The sequence below is a fragment of the Schistocerca cancellata genome, chromosome 3 (assembly GCF_023864275.1).
Source record: "Schistocerca cancellata isolate TAMUIC-IGC-003103 chromosome 3, iqSchCanc2.1, whole genome shotgun sequence".
Classification (NCBI taxonomy): Eukaryota; Metazoa; Arthropoda; class Insecta; order Orthoptera; family Acrididae; genus Schistocerca; species Schistocerca cancellata.
The window spans coordinates 298,837,401-298,865,156 of NC_064628.1; the positions used below are offsets into that span (position 1 = coordinate 298,837,401).

The following is a 27,756-nucleotide window of genomic DNA, read 5'->3' on the forward strand; positions in this document are numbered from 1 at the left end:
TTTGATAGTGCAAAAGCATGTTCTCTTTCTTTTGTAACATATACTCTCAAAGATGGAACAGTTACATTCAGAAGTTTAACTTTACTTCTTCTACTACCATTCACTGTTTTCAAAGAGTGATTTTTATTTTTAATGACATTGTTACTCCTATTAGTAATTGTAATTTCAGTAATTTTCATCTTTGATTAATTCTCAAAGCAAATAAAATCCTTATAAAATATTTGAACTTCTGTATCATATAGAAAGCTTCCAGTGGAAAAGTGACCTAACGGATGCACAATCAATCTTGAATAGGATGCTTGTTCCACTTGACTGCAGTGGTACATTAGAGTGTCAGGCTGCCAGAGTAACAGATAGTGACATAAAGATGCTGGGATCAGCCCTGAAGAAGAACTGGAACAAAAATTCAGGTATGTTTCTTCTGAATCTTCACAGAAATTACATACTCTATCAAATTTATGCAGATAATGTCTGCCTTGATTATATAAAGCCCTTGTGCTCCCAGATTGAATATGGCTGCCAGATGTATGGGTTGGCAAGATCTCCATAACTTAAGATATGAACACAGTACACTATGAGGAAATTACATTATCAACAGGGGCTTATTACAAAAGCTCAGTTCCTAACTCATGTACGGAGGTTGAGCAGCCATCACTATCCACAGGATGTCTTCTCCTCGTTGTGAGCTTAGCATATAGAGCATTACCTTTTCCAGAATAGCCAGCATCAATCACTGTTAACTGACCAGCACTAGAATATTTATTCTGTCACTGGACTGTTTATTCAACAGTCATTTGAAGGCAAAGAGGCAATTTTGGATTTAAACGAGGAACAGCCTCATTGCGGTACAGATCGATGAAATTTACGTCCAAAGCCAGGGATGGCATAGTGGATCCCATTGAATACTGAGGAGGCCCAGAGGAAGAGATATCACACTGGTACAGCTATCATAATGCATGTAAGTTTTAACATGTGCATTGGATTTAATACATTGTTCATAGATATAAACATAAAATTACAGCAGAATAGTGTAGAAGTTTACCTACTCTTCCTGCAAAAAGGCATCTAAACGGCGATGTAATCTCAACTCCTTCAAAGAAAGAAATACATTGATATGGTCGGCAAACAGTAACTGATGGTGAGCAGATGTTGTAGGTGGCAGCTTGTAGTGTTGTATCTGTTCAAGCAGCCAAATAAGGTGAGTGACATCCTCCTCTTCACCTCATTTGCACATTTGGGATGTGACCAGACCAATATGATGTAGGTGCTTCCTGTAACAGCTGTCATTGAATGTATGGTGACTTATAGTGTTCATGAGTTTTCTGGTGCGAAGATTTTCTTCTCATACCAGAAGTTAGCAGTCAACACAGAATTAACTTTGACATAATCTTTGCCTTTGTATTTGGAGGTCTCTTGCCATTCTGTGCTCCAGTTCTCTCTGATTGTTGATTTAATAATGTCTGAAAGATATGTAACTGGTAATTCCATGTGTCCTCTCGCTCTTTCATAGACAGTTGCCTTGGCTAGCTTGTCGACTATTGCATTGCCCAGTATACCGAAGTGCACGTCTACCCAGCACATGGTAACTTCCTGATTCTTATTTGTCATCTGTTCGGTCAGATTCATGATGTCGTATGTTATTAGATGGTTGGATCATGTAATGTTCAGGTGTGTCAATAATTCAAGTTCAAGTTCCTTTGGGAACTTAAATTTCATTGCATTTTGACAGCTGCTGTCCCAGTAAGTACAACAACATTCGCCTTCTTTCTTTGAATCGTAGATGTAGATGAATCTTGCATTGTTGTTTGGAGAAAGGTACTCCATCAAAATTCAATTATTTGGGCAATTCCAGCCTAAGTTTGTGATATCTGGTCTTGTGCACACTGTAACTGTTTAAGTAAAAATTTTGTACTCAGGTATTCCTGATTTAGATTTAGGGAGGCTCATTTGCTTCAACTGAGCGTAAGTTGGTGTAGATTGCATTGCTTCCAGGCATACACTGAGTGCCTTTCACTGACAATTACCTGATTACGTTAGGTATGTGTTGGGAGCCAAACCAAAACAAAGACTTGCATAATCCCTGTATGGACGTACCGAAGCCCGATACAGTCCTCATCCAGTGTTTATATCTGCTTCTTGTCTTACAGCCATGATAGCTCATAAATATATCAGTGGACTTTCTGCAATATATGACAGCTTCGTTAAGTTGTGTCTTCCACTGATGATTGTGGTCAGTATAGAGTACAAGATATTTGACTGCTGTTTTGACTGGTGATTGTTATTGCCCAAGCTTTAGTGCCTCCATAGGAGGAACTCTGTGTGTGGTAGAGAGTAAAACCTAAGGCTTCCTAGGTGATATATCAAAGCTAGTCTTCACTGTGTACATGTGAAGTCTAGACATAGCTTGATCAATCTCCTGTAGTTCACCAGGAAGGGTATAACTTGATGAATAAGTCATCAGCATATCGTGAAATTGTTACTTTTTGTGACTGTCATATAGAACCAGTGTAAATATATTGAAAATCAGGGGAGAGATAATTGATCCCTGTGGTAGCCCATTGCTTGTCATTCTCGGTCCCGCATAATTATTTCCACTTGTTACAACTAGTGATCTATGTGAAAGTAAGTGGATAAGTTTTCTGATGATGCTGTCAGAAATATTCTTCCTCCATACTTTGTTAACCAACATCAATAAGGTACACACCTGAAACATTCATGGATGTAGGTTATTTCCATATTTTATGGACTATAAGACGTACTTTTTTCTTCAAAAAATTACCTCCATAATTCAGATACATCTTATACTCAAAATTAATCTAAAAATGTCCAGTGTTTGTGTGGTGTCACCGCCAGACACCACACTTGCTAGGTGGTAGCTTTTAAATCGGCCGCGGTCCGCTAGTATACGATGGACCCGCGTGTCACCACTGTCAGTAATTGCAGACCGAGCGCCACCACACGGCAGGTCTAGAGAGACGTACTAGCACTCGCCCCAGTTGTACAGCCGACGTTGCTAGCCATGGTTCACTGAGAATTACGCTCTCATTTGCCGAGACGATAGTTAGCATAGCCTTCAGCTACATTTGCTACGACCTAGCAAGGCGCCATTACCAGTATAGATATTGAGATTCTATTAATGTATCATCAAGAGTGATGTTCTACAAATGTGGATTAAAGTTAAGTATTCCAGAAGCTACGTACTTTTCTTTATAGCATTCATTACGTATCCTGTTTCAGACCTCACGCCAGCCTGCGTGAGCTTATAGCGTGCATTTCGGTTTCCTCAAACAAAACAGTGTTGGCACTTCTGCCGACACTTCAGTTTGATTTCAGATTCCCACCAGTCTTTAAAATGGCCATATATTCGATGCCCCAGGAAACCTCTCTCTATCTGGCAACATTGGATTCAATTGACAGCAGCGCTGCACCAATGCAGATAACATGAGTTGTGGGGATTCACAAGCTTGCAAACACTGTCTCCCTCCCAACCCACCATCACAAACCCAGAACACTGTCTAGCCCATGACGCGTCATTTTAGTGTATGGGGTCAGTGAACTTAATTGAAAATGAGGTGGTTCACTTTGTTTTCCTGTCAGCACTATTCATGATGACTTCTATTTGGGGATATTATTTCTTTTGTTTAAAATATTATTACAAGTACAACATAAATGGTTCCTCCCTTCCTGCATTAAGGAAGTGAGCATGTGGTAATGTGTACTATCAGTTCCCGGGACATTGTTCTCCCAAATAAGAAGGATGTTGAGTTGTGCAACAGTAAAGTGTTTGTCAGGAAATGATCTCTTTCCTCATCGGTGTCTTGTTCAAATGAGTCTGGTGCCAAGTGTTCAAAGAAGTCATTCACTAATTTTTTTCTGAAGCACTGTTGTACTATTTTTGTTTCAGGCTCCACAAATAAAGTATATTTGTTGTCAGATGCTTGAGCTGGGTTCATCTTTAAGGTTGTTACAGAAATTTATCCTTGCAGATTTTGTTTCGTATTTGAACAGTTGCTGTACTTGCCCCTGGTGGTTCTTTAATACAAGCAATAAAATTAGCGTGGCTTGTTATTGTTTATCCACATGCTGGAAAGGTCTTCATCTTTTCTGAAAGCATAGTATTGAGATTCTTACACTCCACTTTCAGAATGTTCCACCTGTTGGCTAGCCATATGACACCATGTATCATCCCTGCATCGCATCTGCGAATGGTGGTTAGCTGATCAGATCTAAGAGGTTCTGTAACTCCCTTCCATGTGAAGTCTAATATTAAAGAACTCAGTGATGCCAGTCATATATCTACATGGTCACTTGATACAGTTATCCTTGTCATTTAAAACAATTAAGTTATGTACATCGACAATCTCCGCTGTCATTTTGCTGATGTTGCCTTCTTGGTCTGAGCCCTGAGTAAGGTGATGAGCCTTAAAATCCCACAATGTTATCTTCAGATGCCTTACCAAACTAACCAGCATGCTCAGTTATTGTTTCATTACGGTCTTCCTTTGCAATCCGTAAATGGAAGTTATGTGTATTTATTCCTCTTTGTTCAGCAGCTTGGAGTGTCCTTGAATTTTATATGAGATTCCTTTTTCTTATGTAGTGTGTACTCCCCTCATATCCATAATCTCTATTGGCTTGAATTACATTAAATCCAAGAAGCAACCAGGTTTCAAACATTGCACTTATTGGTATCTGGTTCGAGTGTAAAAAATGTAGGAGGTTGTGTTTGTTATTTTTATTGGAATGAGCTTTCTGGTGTGCCATTTTGTTAACATATCTTGCCATTGTTGAGATACAGACTTGGTAGCAGTTCAGCAATGAATTCTCTTATGTTACTGTTGTTCAGTCCTGCATGTGGGCATCCATAAGCTTTCATACATATTATCTGGTACCGAATGTACTCTTTCCTGTGCAGTTCTCTGTTGTGCCACTGCTGTCTCTGCCCTATTTGCTTCATCATTGCCTCTTGAATTGTTAAAAATATAAAGCCTTTCCCAGGAATATGTAGTTGACATTGGTAAAACGTGTGATGTGTGTTCAAGCGGTTGACTTGCAAAGATTAGTTACTTTCATTTAAAGGCTTTGTGATGCCTGATGTATCAGGTGACCAACTATACTGGACTGAGAAAATACAACTGTCTGGGAGGGTGCCAAGTTTCATGTGACTACATCTGGTTACATTACTAAATTTCCTTGAAACTGTTTGTCGGTATGTTATGCCTTCTATAGCCATGTGCTGGTTAATTATCCACAGTCAAACGTACTCTGGACACACTATAATTAGACAGATGTTCTCCTGAGTGGAACAAAAGCAAGGTGTTTGTTTGACACACTTGTGTTGTGCAGTGTGGAGCAGCGACTGCAGCATTTCATACTATGACATTTTTTACTGGAGTGACCATACCATAAGTAGTTCAAGCATTGTAGAATAGTTCTCACACACAGTGTGACAGAATAGTGTCACTGTGTACATAAACAGTTGGACCCTTTCTGCACTTTGAAGGTAACAAGAGATATTGGTTACACTGCTCCCTTAATCTGTTCGTTTTCCATGAGTTTGTTAACATACTGCTTGACTTGGAGTACTGGACATTGAAACTGGTAACATCCATTATTTCTTGTTCTGGCAACTCACCAGTCATTACATCTTTCATTTTTCCTGTTGTCTTGTAAGGAAAGTGGGCATATATATTGCAAGACCCTCCTGAGTGAAAGCAGCATTTTCAACCATAGCAGCTGCTGCTGTCTCTAATTCGATTTTGACGTGATTATGGCTAGATCATTTGATTTGTGTAGCACTGTTTGAGATCTGCAGACCCAACTTATATCTCCCAACCTACAACCATTGGATGTAACCTCCAAAAGCTTCCCTCTTTATGCGCACTTTCAGTGAATGCAGTGTAAGGACCAACATCATATTGTTCATAGAAATTTTCAGTTTTGTTTCCTACCGTTTGCTGGTTATGTTGATTATCGGTGATGGATATAACTGTCACTGTGCTTGCTGCTTGCTGATTGTTGTGAAACTGCCTCAGGACAATGTTACATGTAGAAGTTTACCAGCCATGTTGAACAGCTGTGGTTTCTCCTCACATTGCAGTTTTGTAGGTGGGTTGATGAAAGATGTCTTTTTGGCTGTCAGCAAAGTTAATTTCACTGTTGGATTCATCCATTTGGTCTTTGTCAGTGTTCAGGAGCTGAAGAGCACTATAAATGGCATTAGAAACCCTGCATGGTGCTACGGACAAATGTTTCCGAGTGGTTGGCGCTTCCCTGCCTTCACCATACTGGCTGCTGTCCATCCTGCAGTTTGCACATGTGAAAAGTGTCTAACATACTGTTAGGTTGTCAGCAGAAACTTAAAATACTATCTCAAAATAGGTTTAAACCTGAAGAGCGAACTTCTGTGGAACGGTTGTTGCTAGCAACTGCGGAAAATTTAGAATTAGATTGCAGGAAAACCAGTACTCCAGATTACATTTTTAAAAATAAATTTTATGTGTGCTGTTTGAGGCTTTCCCGGCATTGCATCTGCTTGATAGGTTCCCGGGAATTACGCCGGATAATATTGGAAAACCACACAATATTTCAGTGAGACAACTGCCCGCCATCTTCAAGTGCTAATGTTGTGTCGCTGAGAAGCTCGCCAATTTATATGTTGGCTTTCTAGAACAGCGTAGGCACCAGCGGGGGCATAACGTCATCGAAGACCAATCATAGACGGCGTGGAATACCAGAGCCCTCTGCTGGAGAGGTCTGCGGAAGCGTGCCGTGACGCGGGAAAATGCGGCCGGGAGCAACAGACCCCATTCGCGCGCGCGAGATGTTGGCACGCGATTTAAGCATCTGCGCTAAGGTTTCTCATCTGTGTTTAGTCAGTGCAGTTGTTAATCTGCGACTGACGATTCCTTAGTGCCGCCAAGGCTGGCTCCCAGGCTTTGCTCTGGTGAAACCCCGTGTCTCTGTTTATTAGGTCACTGCTTATACGTATTTCGATCGCCTCTTTGATGATGGAGTCCCAGTATGTGGAAGCGTACGAGAGGATCTTGGTTTCTTCATAGTTCGTGCCATGTCCCGTGTCAAGGCAGCGTTCAGCAATCGCAGATTTCTCTGGCTGACCCAACCTTGTGTGACGTTTATGTTCGTCGCATCTGTCTTTAACCGTACGACACGTCTGGCCAACAATGGCATGGGATTTTATATATTCCTGGTCTCCTCAGGCCGAGGTTGTCTTTAACATAGCCCAGCATTGATTGCACTCGTGCTGGATGCCGGAAAACACATTTAATCTGGTATTTCTTGAAAATTCTGCCCATCTTAAAAGACATGCCACCAACATACGGTAGAAAAACCAACCCCGTGTGTTCTCTGCTTCCTCAGACTGTTCTTGAGGTTTGGAGCATGCTGGTTGAAATGCATTCCGGATCTGCTTTTCGGAGTACCCGTACTGGGCAAACACAGAGCAGAGATGGCTAAGCTCTGTTGATAAGCTGTCCTGATCTGAGATGGCCCTAGCCCTATGCACTAGCGTCCGTAATACACTAACGCGCTGTGAGGGATGATGACAGCTTGTAGCTTGTAAATACAAGTCTGTGTGCGTAGGCTTCCGGAACACACTGTGACCCAAGGAGCCATCTCCTTTTCTACGAACCAAAACGTCCAGAAATGGGAGCTCACCATCTTTCTCTACCTCCGTGGTGAAACAGATGCTTGGATGGAGGGAGTTCAGTTGTTCCAGAAAAGAAGGAAGCGTTGCTGTCCCATGCGATCATACCACAAACATATCATCTACGTATCTCCAAAAACATTTGTGTTTCAAAACTGCCGTCTGAAGTGCTTTGTCCTCGAAACCTTCCATAAAAAGATTAGCTACTGTGGGAGACAGAGGGCTACCCATAGCAACACCGTCAGTCTGCTCAAAATACTGGTCGTTGAATAAAAAGTAAGTCGAGGTAAGCACGTGTTTGAAAAGGTGTAAGCTGTCCTCTTCCAGCTTAGCTCCTATGAGTTGTAATGAGTCCATCAGAGGCACTCGTGTGAACAAAGAAAACGCATTGAAACTCACTAGTAAGTCTGTAGATTCAAGGCACAGGTTCTTCAGTCACCATATTCTGAGTTTCAAATATGGTGTTCACATTTCCCCACCATGGGACTCAGATACGCTGTATCCTGTAATAAGTCCATCATCTTGCCAAAATAAGATGTAGCAGGCAGAAAAACAATGGTGTTACCCTTGTCAGCTGGTAAAATTACTATATCATTGTCTTCTTTTAAAGAACGGAGCGCTCTTCTTTCTTCAGTGGGTACGTTGTGCCTGGGTGCAGACATTCTGGTTATTGATCTGCAAGCCTCTCGCCTTATTTCTTCAGCAGCATCATTCGGAAGTTTTAAAACACCTTGTTCAGTGGCACTGATGAACTCCTTGATGGGCAAGGTCTTGGGAGTAGGCGCAAAATTAAGTCCCTTTTCTAACACTGACATTGCAGCTACACTCATTTGTTTATCTCTGAGATTAAACACAGAAGATGGGCAGAATTTTCAAGAAATACCGTATTAAATGTGTTTTCCGACCTCCAGCATGAGTGCAATCAGTGCTGGGCTCTGTTAAAGACAACCTCGGCCTGAAGAGACCAGGAATATATAAAATCCCATGTCACTGTGGGAAGTCTTATATTGGCCAGACGTGTCGTACGGTTAAAGACAGATGCAACGAACATAAACGTCATGCGAGGTTGAGTCAGCCAGAGAAATCTGCGGTTGCTGAACACTGCCTTGACACGGGACACGGCATGAACTATGGAGAAACCAAGATCCTCTCGTATGCTTCCTCATACTGGGACTCCATCATCAAAGAGGTGATTGAAATACGTATAGGCAGTTAACTAATAAACAGGGACACGGGGTTTCACCTGAGCAAAGCCTGGGAGTCAGCCTTGGCAGCACTAAGGAATCGTCAGTCGCAGATTAACAACTGCACTGACTCAACACAGGTGGGAAACTTTAGCGCAGATGCTTAAATCACACGCCAACACCTCGGGGGCGCGAACGGGGTCCGTCATTTCCAGCCACATTTTCCCGCGTCGCAGTGCACTTCTGCAGACCTCGACCCATTTCTCCAGCAGAGGGCTCTGGTATTCGACGCCGTCTAAGATTGGTCTTCGATGACATTATGCTCCCGCTGGCACCTGCGCTGTTCTAGAAAGCCAACATATAAATTGGCGAGCTTCTCAGCGACAAGACTGTAGCACCTGAAGATGGCGGGCAGTGGTCCCGCTCAAATATTGTGCGATTTTTACAATATTATCCGGCTAGAATTGTTTAGTATGCTGAGGACACTGTAATGGTTGAGAAGGCATTGTGGTTAAAAATTCCACCTTTACTCAAATTCCCACAAAGCCCTATTCATTGGATGGCTGCACATGGCAGACAGGCGGGTCCAGAATGTCTACAGTGCACACCTTCGCGGAGATAATAGTCTACTGGGTACCATAACATGTGGGAATACAGGAAGAATGAACTTGCTCATGCAAGTGCAAGTGTCTTGCTCTCTCAGATCTGCTCCTACTCAGTCTTCCTATGACCAAGAACAGCCATATGTTGGTGAATGCTCTGGCTGGAAGGGAAGGAAAACACGTTGTAATCTGTACACTCCACAGTATAACTGTGGTTTACTTCTTTCTGCCCATGATGAGTGGAAGGAGTAACACTTACATGGTTAAGAGTGCGACATAGTCGCGCGATATGTGATTTTCCTGTACAGTGTGTGGAACTTGTGGAACACTGGTGAAGTTGCACCATATTTTAATTCATTATGTTTTATTTTCTGATGTCTTGCATGTGACATGCCCATTGTTTTAAATGACAATGTGGTATGTATTTTAAAGTTTTGTGTGTGTGTGTGTGTGTGTGTGTGTGTGTGTGTGTGTGTGTGTGTGTGTGTGTGTGTGTGTGTGTGTGTGTGTGTCACCGTTTATTATTAAGTGGTTACCTATCCACAGTTGTCTGGCCTCTTTTTAAATGATTTGTCCAGATATTTTATAATGGGTTTTCTCAGGAAAATTTTTGGCCTGATACAAGAGCAAGGAATCTGGAAGAAGAGACCAACATCAGAATTATATAAATACACAGACAAGATTACGGATACAATAAGGAAAAGAAGAATGCAGTTCTACGGACATATCCACAGGATGAATGAAAACAGAATTTCAAAGCGAATTCTTAAAGTCATCAACTCAGGCAGGGGAAAAACAAAATGGATAAAAGAAGTTGAAGAGGACCTCAGACAAGCACACATAACAGTAAACGATGCAGAAAATAGAATTGAATTCAGGAACATCATCAAAAAACATAAATTTGACACCACAACACAGAAGAGACCAGGATGCAAATGGACAGCGGAGCGAAAGTAACAACACAGTGAACACATGAAGAAAATTTGGGCTCAGGAAAAACATAAACAGTCATCATAAAGGAATTCAAGTTCAAACGCTCTTTTAAATGGGAATAATCAATAATAATAATAATAATGGGTTTTATAAATATTTATTCTGCCCTTTTTTCATTATTTTACATGTACTCCTTTAAATGATTTGTCCTTCTTTACATCAGTACTATATTCAAAATAATGTTTGTTGTGTGATCCCTGTTTGGTTTTAGAGATTCATGTTGTTTTAATTGAATGATGTAGGAGTAAAGGGGACCACTCACTGAATAGCAGAAGTGTTGAGTCGTTGACAGCACACAGGGAAGGTATGTAAAATGCTATCATTTGTGTGTGCCAGTCAGTGGCTCAACATTTTTGCTATTCAGTGAGGGGTCTGCTTTGCTCCTCAGTTACTTTCATTCTGATCATAGTATGAAGGCTTTCACGACCGGATGACATATCTTCTCGTAAACCTTCCGGGATGTAAGGTCGTGATCCATGAAACTCTTCAGCTCCTAACATTTCGTCCAGAGCTGCGCTGGACATCTTCAGAGGGGTATTTCTCCTCCTCAGTCGGCAAGACTCACCGGAGGAGAAACACCCCTCTGAAGATGTCCAGCGCAGCTCTGGACGAAACGTTAGGAGCTGAAGAGTTTCATGGACCACGACCTTACATCCCGGAAGGTTTACCAGAAGATACTTTCATTCTGCCAGAACTTTCCTTACAACATTCATCTGTACGTGTTTCATGTAAGTGCAATGATAACCTTGCAGTTTAGCACCCTAATGTGATAATCACTATCATAGGATAAGATGAAATAAAATGTAGCAAATATTTACATGTGATGACCATATTGAATTAGATCTCTCAAGCTTATGGATGTACAGAGGTTAATAAACATTTCTGAAACTTCTTTTTCTTTTTCTTTTAATTGACTGTTAGATATTTATGGGACTTTTACTTGATTATACATTTAAATCCAAAATGATTTCTTGTGTGATTTATATTTTACTTCAGGAATATATTACAAGCATGTACAGAAAAAGAACAAAAAACCTCAACGTTATTTATGCAGCAGCAAAATATCCTAGGCATTTGTAATTGGCAGCACTGTATAAATTACAGTTTCATTAGCAAGCATACTATTTCACTTTCTTGATAACTCATTTTAAAAGGTGATACAGTATTTGAAATGATTTTTGCTCATAAACGTGGACATCCAAGGAAATTTATCCAAGAGCGGGTAAGATTCTGAAATGGCAATTTTTAATACAACTGTTGTGGTGAGTTTTAGAACGAGTCATATCCCTGAACTAAATTTGACATGAAGTACACCAAATGAATTGGCAAACTGCCTATTTGCTTCTGTCTCGGGTTCTTCGGCCGAAGTTCGTTGGATAATTTTACTGACGTTTCACCAGCTGGCATTTCAAAGCTTTACCCTTCATTGCCAGTGGTGAACTGGAGCCAAGCTCGCGGCTGCAGACTATATGTACGTGGCGTGCCAATGTCCGATGGCTTCTCCGTGGTCATTTCCAGTGCGGTTCTGCTTTTGCTACCTGCGACGGTCCGGTCGTTCGCTGCAGTACAGAAAGCCATGATCCGTTTACCTTAAGGCTTTCTTCTTTCTTGTTGAAGCTATTCCTGTGTTTGTGTATTTCTACAGCTTCTCTGAACAAGCGGGTGTGATAGTGCTTCTCTACAGCCAGAGCTTTGGTATCGGTGAATTTTATTACATGGTCAGTCTCACTTAGCGCGTGCTCTGCCACGGCCGATTTCTCCCCTTGCCCCAACCTGCAGTGTCACTTATGTTCTTTGACTGGACGATCAGTCTACACCAGGATCAAAGAACATGAGTGACATTGCAGATTGGGCCAAGTGGAGAAATCAGCTGTGGCAGAGCACATGCTGAGTGAGACCGACCATGTAATAAAATTCACAGACACCGAAGTTCTGGCTGTAGAGAAGCACTATCCCACCCACTTGTTCAGAGAAGCTGTAGAAATACACAAACACGGGAATAGCTTCAACAAGAATGAAGAAATCGTTAAGGTAAATGGATTCTGGCTTCCCATACTCCAGCGAACGACCGTCGTGGGTAGCAAGAGGAGAACCGCACCGGAAATGACCACAGAAAAGCCCTCGGACGTTGGCGCGCCAGGTACTTACAGTCTGTGGCTGCGAGCTTGGCTCCAATTCCCCACCAGCAATGAAGGGTGAAGCTTTGACAGTGCCAGCCACTCATGCTGGTGAAATGTCTGTAAAATCATCTGACGAATGTCGGCCGAAGAACCCGAGACAGAGGCAAATAGGCAGTTTGTCAACAAGTGGCCACGAAAGCTTTAACAATTTTTTACAAAATGTATTGTTTGTCACACCAGTCAGTATTTATGGTACACTGATACCTAAAAGGTAAGCATATGACTTCCTCCTCCTCCATCCTTCCAAAAAAGTCATCTTGTAACTGGTTTAATGCGGTCTGCCATGAATTTCTCTCCAGTGCCAGCCTCTCCATCTCAAAATAGTACTTATTTGTTGAATGCATTTTAATCCCTGACTTCCTGTACATTTTTACCCTCTACAGCTCCCTCAAGTACCATGGTAGTTACTTCGTGATGTCTTAATACATGTCGTATTGTACTGTTTTTTTTTTGCCAATGTTTTCCATATTTCCTCTCCTCACCAATTCCTCATTTCTTATCTTATCAGTCCACCTAATTTTCAACATCCTTGTATAGCACCACAACTCAAACACTTTGACACTCTAGTTTTCTTGTTTTCTCAAAGTCCATGAGTCACTTCTGTACAGTGTCATGCTCCAGATTACATACTCAGAAATTTCTTTCTCAAATTATGGCTGATGTTTGATGCTAGTAGACGTCTTTTGACCAAGATTGCCTCCATTGTCCATACTGCTCCACTTCTTATGTCCTCTTTGCTTCGTCTGTCATGCATTATTGTGTTTCTGAGGTGACAGAATTTCTCCACTTTGTGTAATTCAGGTTCATAAATTTTGATAAATTTATGGTTATTCTTGTTTCTGCTTATCCTCATTACTGTAATCTTTCTTCAGTTTGCTCTCAGTCCATATTCTGTACTGACGCGAGTGTTTATTCCATTCAGCAAATTCTGTAATTCATCTTTACGTTCACTGAGAATAGCAATGCCATCAACAAATCCTATCATTGATTTCCTTTCACCCTGAGTTTTAATCCTACTCTGGAACATTTCTTTTGTTACTGTCATTGCTTCTTCAATGTACAGTATGGAATGAAAGACTACATCTTTATTATACATCTTTTTTAATCTGTGCGCTTTGTTCTTGGTCTTTCATTCTTATTGTTCACTGTTGGTTTTCATACATATCATCCATATTTCCCTATACATTACACTCTTTTTCCAGAGAATGTCTCCAACATCTTGCAACATTTTTCACTGCCAAACACTTTATCTAGAAAAAAAGTGCAATGAATGTATCCTGGTTTTTCTTAAGTGTTGCTTCCATTATCAGGTGCAGTTTCATAACTGCCTCTCCGATGCTTTTATCCTACCTAAAACCAAAACTGATTGTCATCTAACAGAGCCTCTTATTCTTGTCAGCAACTTTTGTGCTTGAACTGTTAACCAGATTGAGAGATAGTTCCCGCATTTATGTGCCCTTGGTATTTTTGGAATTCTGTGGATAATATTTTTCTGAAAGTTTATTGGTGTGTCTCCAGCCTCATAGACTCTACAAACAAAGTTTAACAGTCATTTGATTGCCACTCCCCCCAATGATTTTAGAAATTATGAAGGAATGTTGTCTATACCTTCCACCTTATTTGCTTGAAAGTTCTGCTTTATTTGCTTGAAAGTCTTTTGAAATTGTTTTAAACTCTCGATCTAAAACTGGAACCCTTATGTCTTCCACAATTACTCCAATGTCATCTTCTAGCACTTAATCACACCAGAGAGATGCTCTGTTTGTAACAGTAGAATATATCTCGCACTCTTGATGGTGATACCTTTGCTTTTAATTTTGCTGTTGGTTGTTTTTACTTATCTATGTACTGAATACCATTATAGACTATTGCACCTAGAAATGTATGGTAACTCTGTAATAAATAAAATATTTGTATACCTGGGCTCCAAACACATTAATATTTTGAACACCGCAATTTCTTTTACTTTTTTGTTTATTTTACAGTTTTTCTAATATTTCAACAACCTTTTTAGACTCTTGTATGTGTGTTGTGAATGTCATGGCCTTTACCTCCTGGTGTAGTACTTTTTTGTTTCATTCATCGGTTAAACTGTTCATTGTGCTATTGTATTGTTACAACATGATAGTATCATATAGATACATGCCTTTGTTTTACAGCTACCACAGAGTTTACGGGAAGGACAGAGTTTGTTGGGTAGTAGTAGTTTTTAATTACTTTATTATTTTAATTAGGATAATCTTCTAAACATTATCACCTTTTCAGTGCCCAGTACGTCATCCCACAATGGATCGGCAACTGGTTTGCAGAATAATAAACAGCAATATTTGGGATCTGATTTACCCGTAGAGGTAGAAGATAGCTTTAATGCTAATTGTGGCAATTCATTATTACATTCTAACCTGAAGCAAGCACCAACCCGCAACCACCCTTTGTTCCAAAAACAAGAAACAGGTAATATGAACTATTTTATTTTTTATTACAATCAATTTTCTTAGTTTTTTTAAGTACAGTGCTAAATGAGTGCATTCTTGGAGAAACTTATTTTGTAAGAAAGTAATAAACTGAGGACTGTAAAAATTGTTTTCTGGCTGTTATGAGAACAGTACAGTTTACTTTTTGCTGGGTCTCTAGTAAAACATGCTGATTAGATAACTAAGACATTTTCTGCCACTATAGAAGTGGCTTATGGGTAAGACATATTGGCTTCCAGAAGTGAACATGCTGGCTTCAAAAGAGAATAAATAATTGACAGTCAGCATATGACAATACGTAATCTGCTACTGGTAAGTAAATCATAAAAAGGTCCAGAAGCCCAGCTCGAACGTCAAATCTAACGTAACTTCTCATACCACCTCCATTCCCCAAGTCTAACATATCAATCCCGTCAATTCAGGTTTAACATAGTACTCATACAATGTTTTACATTTTTGGAGGTGATAACTTTGCTGCAGAAAGTCTGGGGTCACTATCAAATGTACACCAATTAATCTGTTGGCAACACTTGTTTATTTGTCACTACTTTACATGAACCAGAGCACACCAGATAGTACTCCAACTGCACTCCGCATGCGCCTAAGAGGCTTTCAACAAGGTGTATTTGTACACCTTTTTAACAATTATGATCTTTGACATTATTATGTTATTTCATGTTTGATGTTGCAATTGCAATAAGTTAATCCAACAAAAACTGGCATTGCATAGTTTTAGTAAAAATGGAAATGAGTACAATGATACTGCATATTTCTAAAATTAACGATCTTTTACAATTGCAATTTTGAAACATACATACAGTTAACAATTAAGTTCTTATTATTCAGTCCAGAACATTCTCAAATATCTTTATGTAATTTAATTAATTATGCAGTTTTATGAAACAATTTCAAGCTGGTAATATTTCTACAACTTCAAAACTACAATTTGAATGTTCAAAATGACATTTTACAACATTTGAAGGCTAAAATGTGTAATAATTATGTATATCACAAAATGTTTAAATTGTGTTACAAAAAAACTAATGAATCATTCTTGTAACATTATTTCTCCAGTTTAAACGAATCTTCTCTAGTTTTCGTAATATGTGGACATTGCAGTAAATTTCTGTATATAATATTCCAGAAACATTAATTACGAGTTTAATTACAGATTTTTAGTTGGTGATTTCCATAAGAATATGTTGTCCTGACTTGCAAAGATACGTAAATGTTAAGCTTTTCCAAAATTAATGGTTTACACAGTTAATTTGCATTATGGTAAACAATGAATTATACTAATTGAATTATAATTACAAAACTGAATGAAAAAGGTTACTACCATTTATACATTGTTAACACTGATTCCAGAACTTGTTCTTTCTCTTCAAAGCATCCCTAAATTCATATCAAAGTGATAATGACTTATTCTTACTGTACATTACTTTACCTGATTAAGAATATACATTAATTGGTCTGTGACACAGTTTAACATTTTCGTTACAACTATTTCACACTGTTGCACTAAGTGACCTTATTCACTAAGTGTCCTTATACACTACCCACATCTGTTTTAGCGTGTATTGCATACTACAAAACCTGCTGCATTGGGTATTCCACATGACCCAATACAGCCTGTTTCATTATATAAGGCAAAGTAACTTCTGTTTGCTGAAGAGCATCTGATCACTATATTTTTCTAAATTTGTTGTTTTCTTTGAATCACTGAAATATTTTTGATAAGGAAGGTGACAAAAAGCAACTAATTTACAATAACTGAAGTAAATATAGAATTCAGTTCATCACTGTTTACAGCAGACATTAATGATTGGAGGTTCTCTGTTGGTAATATGCTTAATTATTATACTTGTTGGTAACTGTATCGGATCAGTGTAGTATGGAGTCAGCCCTGCTGACATATAAGTGGTAACTTAGGTAATACCTGTGGCTATGTAAACTTTCCCATCATATCAACTAATGATGTTTATTTCAGATCTGCAGTTGAATCATACAGTCATCTGAAAATATTTCTGGGGTCCACCTGGCTGCCATCTTCAGTTGAGAACACTGTATGCTAATCTTGCAGGAACTTATTGGTTGCGTGAATGACAGCCCTTTTATATGCCGCAGAAGGCCAATATCACGTATGCTACAAATCTTCATTGCTGTCCCATAGCGCACGTGAACTTAACAGTGCCCCAGTGGTGAAAGCTGGTAATAAACGATGAATTGTTATCAAGTACCACTGTCAATACATTCTTCTGGCTGAATTAATTACCGCAGTTTTTTTTTTTTTTTTCCCCAGGAAAAACAGGATTCCAAATCTTGCTTATAGGGTAACCCTTGTCTTGATTTATAATGTTACCTTCCAGTGTAATTTCAATTGCTTCCTTTAATACACAGACCCAATAATGAGATGCAGGGGCAACCATTTGTGTGTTATCATATAATGTTCTGTGTCCTTTGGTAATACAGTATTCCACCACCACAGATTTCTCAGGCTGCATCAGACGTGTAGAGCAGTGGCACAGAGTTCATCTTTGTCGAATGGTGTGAATTACCTGTCCTGTATAAAATTTCCCACGATGTATTTGCTCAGTGCAGCAAGCGATATCCAGCTTTCCTGAGAAATGAGCAGAAAAAATCTGACATGAGTTTTCACATATGTTGTGCTGGGCTCTGTCCCAACAGATGGCAGGTGGCCAGCAATCTGATCCATTAGAGAAGATCCAGATTTATTAATCCCACCAGCAGACAGAGGTAATGCCATGGTTCTTCTTCCTCAGGATGATTATGTGGGCAAAATGGATCTTTTACTTAAAGATTCAGCATGCCAAAGATTGCAGAATGACCCACTGGATCAATAAAACAGAAGAGTCTGTCAGTTCTGAAGAAGTGTTAAAAAGCATTGAACTGGTGCTGTTGTTCTGCAGAGATTCTACAGTTTGCCAGAAGTTCACAAACAAGGGATTCCACTACATCCTATTGTGCCTAACTTAGGTGCACCTGCATACAAATTTGCTAATTATTAAATGTCTGTTCTTATCCCTGACTTCGGAAAATGTGAACATCATATTTCCAGTTCTATGATCTTTATCCAGCGAGTGAAGTCTTTGTGTATTGGTCCCCCAGACTTACTTGTGAGCTTTGATGTAGCTTCTCTTTTCATCTGGTTCCTCTTGAAGAATCCTTGATGGTAATTAGTGAAAAAATGGATATGGAAATGATGAGTCTGTGCCATCATGTGCTGACATTGACATTTTTATTATTCAGTGGCAATTATTTTGAACAAACTGATGGGAGTGGCTATGGGGAGCCAATTATCCCCCAGAACCACCAATTTATTTATGACTGATTTAGAAGAAAGGCTACTGAGGACAATGTTTTTAAAACTTACTCATTTTTTGAGGTATGTTGATGATATGTTCATGGAATAGGGTCTGAGACATTTCCTGGATCATTTTAATTAAAGGGTCTATAGGAAGGATGACATGACTTCAAGACATAGTGTTTACCAAGAACGGGCACACACAGACCAGTATCTGCACACAACAAGTTGCCATCCATTGTACCAATGCATGGGAGTTATGTGCATGTTGTCAAAGAGCACTTGTGCCATCTCAAATGCGGAGAGCTCAACCCAAGAGCTGGATCACTTGAAGCTTGTGTTCAAGAGCAGATTGGCTACACAGACCAACAGATCTATCGTGTCTTCGAGTCTGGATCTGTGCCTGAACCGCAAGAAGATGCACATAGATTGGTGGCTTTTCTGCCGTATACTGTGGGTGTATCTTCAAAAATAGGAAGGGTTTTAAAAAAGTGTAATATCAGAAGTGTATTTCATCTGCCAGCCAAGAATAGTGTGTTCCTTGGCTTGGCAAAAGATGACCTCAGACTTAGGAAGCCCAGTGTTTATACAACCCTTTGCCATTTTGGGAAGTCACATATTGGCCAGACAATGCACACCATTCCACCTGTGTGCTGAGCACCGTTGCCACACATGTTTAATGCAGCGTGAAAAACCTGGAATTGCAGAGCACTGTCTTACCAAGGGACAGAAAATATTCTATGATAAGATGCAAATGGTTGCCCATGCATCTCGCTATTGGGACTGTGTGTTAAAGGAAGCTATAGAAATTAGACTGGCGGACAAAATTTTAAATAGAGGTAAGTGTTACCTTTTAAGCAAGATGTGGAACCCTTTTTAACCTGACATTAAAAAGATAATGGTCATTGACTCAGCCGGCAGAATATAACTCGATAACAATTCATCAGTTTTTTTCCAGCTTTCATCATCAGGGTGCTGTATTGGGTGTTCACTTGCTCTAGGGAGCAGCAGCAGTGGTTTCTGATGCATGCGCTGTTGACCTTCTGTGGTGTGTAAAAGGACCACCATCTACAGTATCAATCGGTTCTAGTGAGATTAACATACAGTGTTCTCGCCTGGAGATGGCAGTCAGCTGGACCAAGGATATATTATATTCAGATGATTGCATGATCCATGATCCATCTGCAGGCGTGAGAAGAATATCATTGAGATAACACCTGCTGTGTGTGTGTGTGTGTGTGTGTGTGTGTGTGTGTGTGTGTGTGTGTGTGTGTGTGCGTGCAAGTGGTAAATAACTCCTTCATTACATTAATGTCAAATTCGGAGCCAGTACAGAAGGCAACCTGGAGAACAACTTGGATAGTCCAGGAAAGAGTGAAAAATAAGTGAAAGAAAATAAACAGAGACAAATGAGGATGAGGAAATCATTGGTAGCATTTACACTGTGACAGAAATTAACTGATTCATTGTTGGGCAGAATGAAGACATTTGGACTATCCTGGAAAGGTATTTTTATCTGCGTATTAGTATTGTTTTGATTATGTTGTTTGATTGCATTGCCTATATCTGTACATGGCATGTTATGAAACTTATGTTGCATTTGTAGATTTATTAATGTTATTACACAGTTTGTATCAATCAATTGCTTTTCATCAGTACATAGGCTGCAACTGTTCACTATCCACAGATCATACCTGAAGGCATCAACTATGTAGGCAGTGAGGCAAGTTTTGAATAACATACTTCAGACTTGAAAATACACTCACATATACTGTGGAAATCCTCACATGAAAGTTACCAGTTGCACTTTGCATTTGATAACTGTTAATTCTACATCTGTGTTCAGAACTAATTCATTATTGTGCAACTAATACTTTTGTGACCTAGTACTGCAATAAAATTGATAAATACTGGCTTCATATTGTTGGTAAGCGCATCTGTTCACTAAAAGCACCACTAATTTTAGTTATGTTATTGAAGTTTATGTTCACATGTACAACATGTGAACATGTACAAACAGCATTTTCCATTTGTTAATGGATACAGTGTATGTGTGCTATTCTGCCTTACGGCAGGTCTTGTCATGGGTTAAGCCTCTTCCACTTTTGTCTGTCCATAGCCAGTCTTTTCATTTCTGAATATTTGCCTCCTTTGATATTGTCCAGCATTTGATATCTTCTTTTTCTTCTTCCCCTTTTTCCCCTCCACTATTCCTTCTATTCCTTCCTTCAATAAGTAGTCCCTCCTCAAACAATGTCCAATCCAGTTCCGTTTTCTCTTTCTGATGACTTTCAGCATGTTTCTTTCTTCTCCAACTCTTCTTAATACTTTTTCATTCCTTACTCGGTCTTTCCATTTCAATTTTTCCATTCTTCTCCATATCCACATCTCTAGTGCCTCCAATCTTCTTTCATCTTTCTTCCTCAATGTCCAGGTCTCTGCGCCATATGGTGCAACACTCCAGATGTAACATTTGGCAAGTCTTTTCCTCAGATCTTTGTTTAGTGGTCCACAAAGTAATTTCTGTTTCCTCTTGAATCCTTCTTTTGCCATTGCAATTCTTTTCCTAATTTCTGTTGACCAATACATATCATCCATTATTACACTTCCCAAGTAATTGAAGTTATTCACTTGCTCTATTTCCTCTCCCCCTATTTTCATGCAGCATTTTCTCCCCTTTCCTACAATTACCATGCTTTTTGTTTTCTTCTTGTTAATCTTCATTCCATATTCTTATAATTTTGTGTTTAGATTGTCTAACATTTGTTCCATCTCTCTTGCACTCTCTGCCATCACAACCATGTCGTCTGCAAATCTTATACACTCCACTCTCCGACCCCCTATACAAACTCCTCTCCTTCCATCAAATTTTTCACTAATAATTTCCTCCAGATATATATTGAACAGTGTTGGTGATAAACAATAACCTTGTCTTACACCTCTTCCCAGTTCAATTTCTTCACTCATCACACCTCCTATTCTTACTCTTGTTCTCTGGTTCTAATATAAATTTCTAATTAGCCGTCTATTCCTCCAGTCAACTCCATGTTTCCTTAGGATTTCCATCAGTTTGTCCCATCTGATACAGTCAAAAGCCTTCTCAAGATCAGTGAACACAATATACACCTTCCTTTTCTTCTCCATGTACCTCTCCCCTATCACTCTCAGTAGCCCAATGTCATCTCTAGTTCCCACTTCTTGCCTGAAACCAAATTGCTCATCTCCTATTATACAATTCAGCTTTCCATATAGCCTTCTGTTGAGCATCCTCAGCAAGACTGGCTGCATGCGATATCAGGCTCACTGTTCTATGTTCCTCACACTTTTTGCTGTTCTTTTTCTTTTTTTATAGGTATTAAGATACTTTCTGTGAAGTCCTTTGGCCATTTTCCTGTCATGTATATTTGATTACACAATTCATTTGACTCCCTTTTCCCTTCTTTCTCCAATGACTTTAACATTTCCACAGGAATCTCATCAATTCCCATTGCCTTCCCGTTTTTCAGCTCCTTCATAGATTCTTCAGTCTCACTAGTTAGTACTGCATTTCCTTTACAGTACACTCCTATAAAAATATTTTCATCCAGTTCTTCATAACATTCAAACCACAGTGCATTGAAGCATAAGTCTAAATATCTCCAGTTTCTGTGTAATGCAATTTACATTATGATAGGGCATGTCTAGCTGCTCACGCAATTCCTGGCGCAGGCTGACTGCCTCATGTCCGTGCTGGTGACTATGACTGGCTCCAGTGTAGTGCTTCAAATTACAAGCACTGCAACTCTACCAAAATGTCCAAATCCATACTAACCTTTCAAATGTGAGAGTAACTTTGTCTGTTACCTTTTCATGACTAAATTACCAAATCAATTTTTATGAAATATGGTGTGGATATTAAAAAAAGGACCCTAAGAGTATGAAGTAGGGACTGTAACTTCAGTGAACATAAACCTAGTTAAATAATTATTAAATTTGTTGCATAATGTACAGCTACTACAGTAGTATGATGAATAGGTGCACACTTGTGCCCATGCCCCGCTCCTCGCGCATTGCTCGACAGTGTACTGAGCAAGATGGCACAGTGGTTAGAAGACTGGACTTGATTCAGGACGATGACTGTTCAAATCTGTGTCCAGCCACCCAGATTTAGGTTTTCCGTGATTTCCCTAAATCACCCAGGCATATGCTGGGATGGTTTCTCTGAAAGGGCATGACTGATTTCCTTCCCAATCCTTGGCAAAATATGAGCTTGTGCTCCATCTCTAATGACTTCTAAGTCAATGAAATGAAATGTTCAGTCCAATCTTCCTTCCTTCCTTGCTCGGCAGCATGTCGTGCCCTCCACTGTGGCATGTGGGAAGGTGGGGGGCAGTGCAGTCACGCATTTCACAAGCTGTGTATACCCAAATAGGTACACACATGAGGACAGATGATGTTTTTACATGTACAAGAACTTGTTCACCATGATTCACTGTAACAAAAGTACTGGTATGCAAGTGCAGTCGCAGGTAACAGCTAGTATTGCATAAGGTAGAATGGCAGTATGATAACACCACCACCAGTGTTAACAGATGAAGCTTTAATGCAGAGTGGTTTAGGATAAGAGACAGGCTTCTGGATAGTTTGTTGTAGGGTTGTAAGGCTGTGATGGAGATGGAAAAAGATTTAATGTTACTTACGGTACGATGGACATGGAAGAATTGTGGGCAAATTTTAAACACATTGTAAATCACGCATTGGACAAGTATGTGCCGAAAAAGTGGGTTACGGATGGAAAAGACCCACCGTGGTTTAACAGCGCAATTCGGAGAATGCTCAGGAAGCAAAGGCAGTTGCACTCGCGGTACAAGAAAGATTGGGAGAATGAGGACAGGCAAAAGTTAGTGGAGATTGGTGCTGCTGTAAAAAGAACGATGCGCGAAGCATTCAACCACTACCACCGTCATACCTTAGCAAAAGATCTTGCTGAAAACCCAAGCAAATTCTGGTCTTACGTAAAATCGGTAAGCAGGTCAAAGGCTTCCATCCAGTCACTCACTGATCATTCTGTCCTGGCAATGGAAGACAGCAAAACACATTTGAGAAATCTTTCATGCAGGAGGATCGTACAAACATACCGCCATTTGAGTCTCGTACAGATTTTCGTATGGAGGACATAGTGATAGACATCCCTGGGGTTGTGAAGCAGCTGAATGGGTTGAAAATAAATAAATAAATCGCCAGGTCCTGATGGGATTCCAATTCGGTTTTACAGAGAGTACTCTACTCCATTGGCTCATTACTTAGCTTGCATTTATTGCGAATCTCTTGTCCAACGTAAAGTCCCGAGCGACTGGAAAAAAGTGCAGGTGACACCTGTATATAAGAAGGGTAGAAGGACGGATCCTCAAAATTACAGACCAATATCCATAACATCGGTTTGTTGCAGGATTCTCAAACATATTCTCAGTTCGAATATAATGAATTTCCTTGAGACAGAGAAGTTGCTGTGCATGCACCAGCACCAACACGGCTTTAGAAAACATCGCTCATTCGAAATGCAACTCGCCCTTTTTTCACATGATATTTTGTGAACCATGGATGAAGGGTATCAGACGGATGCCATATTCCTTGAATTCCGAAAAGCGTTTGACTCGGTGCCCCACTGCAGACTCCTAACGTAGGTACAAGCATATATGATTGGTTCCCAAATATGTGAGTGGCTCAAAGACATCTTAAGTAATAGAACCCAGTACGTTGTCCTCGATGGTGAGTGTTCATCGGAGGTGAGGATATCATCTGGAGTGCCCCAGGGAAGTGTGGTAGGTCCGCTGTTGTTTTCTATCTACATAAATGATCTTCTGGATAGGGTGGATAGCAATGTGCGGCTGTTGGCTGATGATGCTGTGGTGTACGGGAAGGTGTTGTCGTTGTGTGACTATAGGAGGATACAAGATGACTTGGGCAGGATTTGTGATTGGTGTAAAGAATGGCAGCTAACTCTAAATTTAGATAAATGTAAATTAATGCAGATGAATAGGAAAAAAAAAATATCCTGTAATGTTTGAATACTCCATTAGTAGTGTAGCGCTTGACACAATCACGTCGATTAAATATTTGGGCGTAACATTGCAGAGCGATATGAAGTGGGACAAGCATGTAATGGCAGTTGTGGGGAAGGCGGATAGTCATCTTCGGTTCATTGATAGAATTTTGGGAAGATGTGGTTCATCTGTAAAGGAGACCGCTTATAAAACACTAATACGACCTATTCTTGAGTACTGCTCGAGCATTTGGGATCCCTATCAGGTCGGATTGAGGGAGGACATAGAAGCAATTTAGGGGCGGGCTGCTCAATTTGTTACTGGTAGGTTTGATCATCACGCGAGTGTCACAGAAATGCTTCAGGAACTCGGGGTGGGAGTCTCTAGAGGAAAGGAGGTGTTCTTTTCATGAATCACTACTGAGGAAATTTAGAGATCCAGCATTTGAGGCTGACTGCAGTACAATTTTACTGCCGCCAACTTACATTTCATGGAAAGACCACAAAGATAAGATAAGAGAGATTAGGGCTTGTACAGAGGCATATAGGCAGTTATTTTTCCCTCGTTCTGTTTGGGAGTGGAACAGGGAGAGAAGATGCTAGTTGTGGTACAAGGTACCCTCTGCCATGCAGCGTATGGTGGATTGCGGAGTATGTATGTAGATGTAGATGTAGGTACAGCCAAGATGCTGGGTGCATTAGTTGCGGTTATGAGTAGAAGGCTCATGATTGATTTGAAAGGAGAAATATTGAGAAAACCAGTAACTAAGAAATCAGTCAGGAAATGATAGCATGGGAAAGGCGTATTGTCCATCCGGTTGCCTCTGTCCTGAGCACAGGAAGGACTGTGGTCAACCGACTGACAGTTATACACACATATCGAGCAAGCATTCATGGCTGGCTTGAATCATATGGAGTTTTTACAGTATGTGCCATCTTGAACTACCTCACATAAGTAAAGATTCTCCAGAACTAGATTTTGGACTGGTGGGTGGTCCCACAAATTGCCAAAGCTTTTTCAACTACACTACAGAAGTTTTGCTGGGAAGCCCTTACACATCCTCCATACAATCCTGAACCACATGTTTTTCAACTCTTTGAAACCAGAATAAGATACATTTGTTGCCTATGATTTCCTTTGGATAAAGAGGTGCACGCCTAGGAACAATCATGGCTTTGTAGGCAACTGCAAACATTTTTCCATGAAAGCATCAACCATCTTGTGCCACAGTGGGATAAATGCACATGAAGTTATGCTGATTATTTCGAAATAATAAAAAGTTTACATACATTTTTATATGTCTTATTTTCATTTGACTGCCCTGATATTTTTCTAAATTTGTGAATTGCATGTAGACAAAAAGGAGATTTCCTGCATGCTGTTATAGTTTTCTTTCTAGTTTGAATGCTCATCCCAGATTATTCTGAGATCTGTTAGTGTGTTTTTTATGATAAGGTAGTTGAGTACCATTAAGGAGTATAGAAGGAACTGTTACACAAAAATGTTCAATGATCAACTTGCATTATGATATGAGGATATCCATTCTTAGGGTTTATAAAAAATCTACTCACCAAGTGATAGCAGAACACACACATAAGACTGTTGTGATTGGCAAGCTGTCGGAGCCAGTAGCTCTTTTCTTCAGCCAGCAGGGTTGAAGGGGAAGGAAGAAGGGTGAAGGAAAGAGACTGGAGAGGTCTAGGAAAAGGGGTAGATTTTGGGAAAGTCATCCCAAACTGCAGGTCAGATGAGATTTACCGTACAGGATGAGAAGGAAAGACTCATCCCGTACAGTAAGTCTCCCCTGACCCTTCATGGAAATTTATTTGCAATCCCACATTTTCCTTTGCCTTTCCTTTTCATGCCTGTATGAAAATGTTAATAAATCCCAAATCCACAGTTTGAATCCAGAAAGTAATGCATCTCATTTTTTTTGTGATGGACTGTCTGTCACAGTGCATTTGGGCTGGGGAGAGTAGGGGGGACCTTACTTTCCAGTGGTAGGTTGCTCAAGTGTTTCCACGCTCTTGGAGACTTAGGACTGTTTCTTCCATTAATCTCTACATACTGGTTGCATTGAACTTGTTGTTGTTGTTGTTGTTGTTGTTGTTGTGGCCTTCAGTACAGAGACTGGTTTGATGCAGCTCTCCATGCTACTCTATCCTGAGCAAGGTTCTTCATCTCCTAGTAACTACTGCAACCTACATCCTTTTGAATCTGCTTAGTATATTCATCTCTTGGTCTCCCTCTATGATTTTTACGCCCCATGCTTCCCTCCAATACTAAATTGGTGATCCCTTGATGCCTCAGAACATGTCCTATCAGTCGATCCCTTCTTCTAGTCAAGTTATCTCACAAATTCCTTTTCTCCCCAATTCTACTCAGTACCCCTCCTCATTAGTTATGTGATCTACCCATCTAATCTTCAGCATTCTTCTGTAGCACCACATTTCGAAAGCTTCTATTCTCTTCTTCTCTTAACTATTTATTGTCCATGTCTCACTTCCATACATGCCTACAATCCATACAAATACTTTCAGAAAAGACTTCCTGACACTTAAATCTATACTCAATGTTAACAAATTTCTCTTCTTCAGAAAAGCTTTCCTTGCCACAGCCAGTCTACATTTTATATCCTCTCTACTTTGACCATCATCAGATATTTTGCTCCCCAAATAGCAAAACTCATCTACTACTTTAAGCCTCTCATTTACTTATCTAATTTCATCAGCATCACCTGATTTAATTCAACTACATTGCATTATCCTCATTTTACTCTTGTTGATGTTCATCTTACATCCTCCTTTCAAGACACTGTCCATTCTGTTCAACTGCTGTTCCAAGCTTTGAACTTACGATGGAGAAAACTTAAGACCAACACTGTTCCATGAAGTTTTATGTGAAACTCTACAAAACACTGCTGGAAGCTTTTGAAATGCTTAAAAAAAGCCTTGATTGCTGTTTTCCTGTCCAGGCCACAGTTGAACAGATGGCGCAAGATAGTTAGATATAGTCAGGAGAAGGTTACTGACAAGACCCGCGCAGAACATGTGACGAAGCAAGCTGGGATAATTTTAATTCCCCTCTTGTTTTGCCATCTGCCTCCTTAAATTCGTTCTTTCACTTTGAGCTAATTACCATTAACATATATGAGTATAATCTACATTTTCATATAAGAAGAAGATTGACACAGTAATTGTAAACATTTGGAAGACAAAATCCTAGTAATCCTAAAGTATTTATTTGGCTCTGTTCTAAAACATTTAGCAGAGCCAGCCCTTAATTAATTCCGAAGTAATTAACAGTTTT

The 27,756-nt window shown here is 39.9% G+C and overlaps 1 protein-coding gene across 2 annotated transcripts in view; it reads left to right on the top strand.

The window, feature by feature from the left end:
* Positions 1-27,756, top strand: part of LOC126175001 (fidgetin-like protein 1) — a 193,485-nt gene that overhangs the window by 31,701 nt on the left and 134,028 nt on the right. Inside the window, exons 3-4 of one of the 2 annotated variants that reach the window (XM_049921487.1) lie at positions 243-410; positions 14,891-15,079. In XM_049921487.1, coding sequence (XP_049777444.1) covers positions 243-410; positions 14,891-15,079 — 357 coding nt within the window. The remainder of the gene's footprint in view (positions 1-242; positions 411-14,890; positions 15,080-27,756) is intronic. The other variant, XM_049921488.1, reaches the window with a different exon arrangement.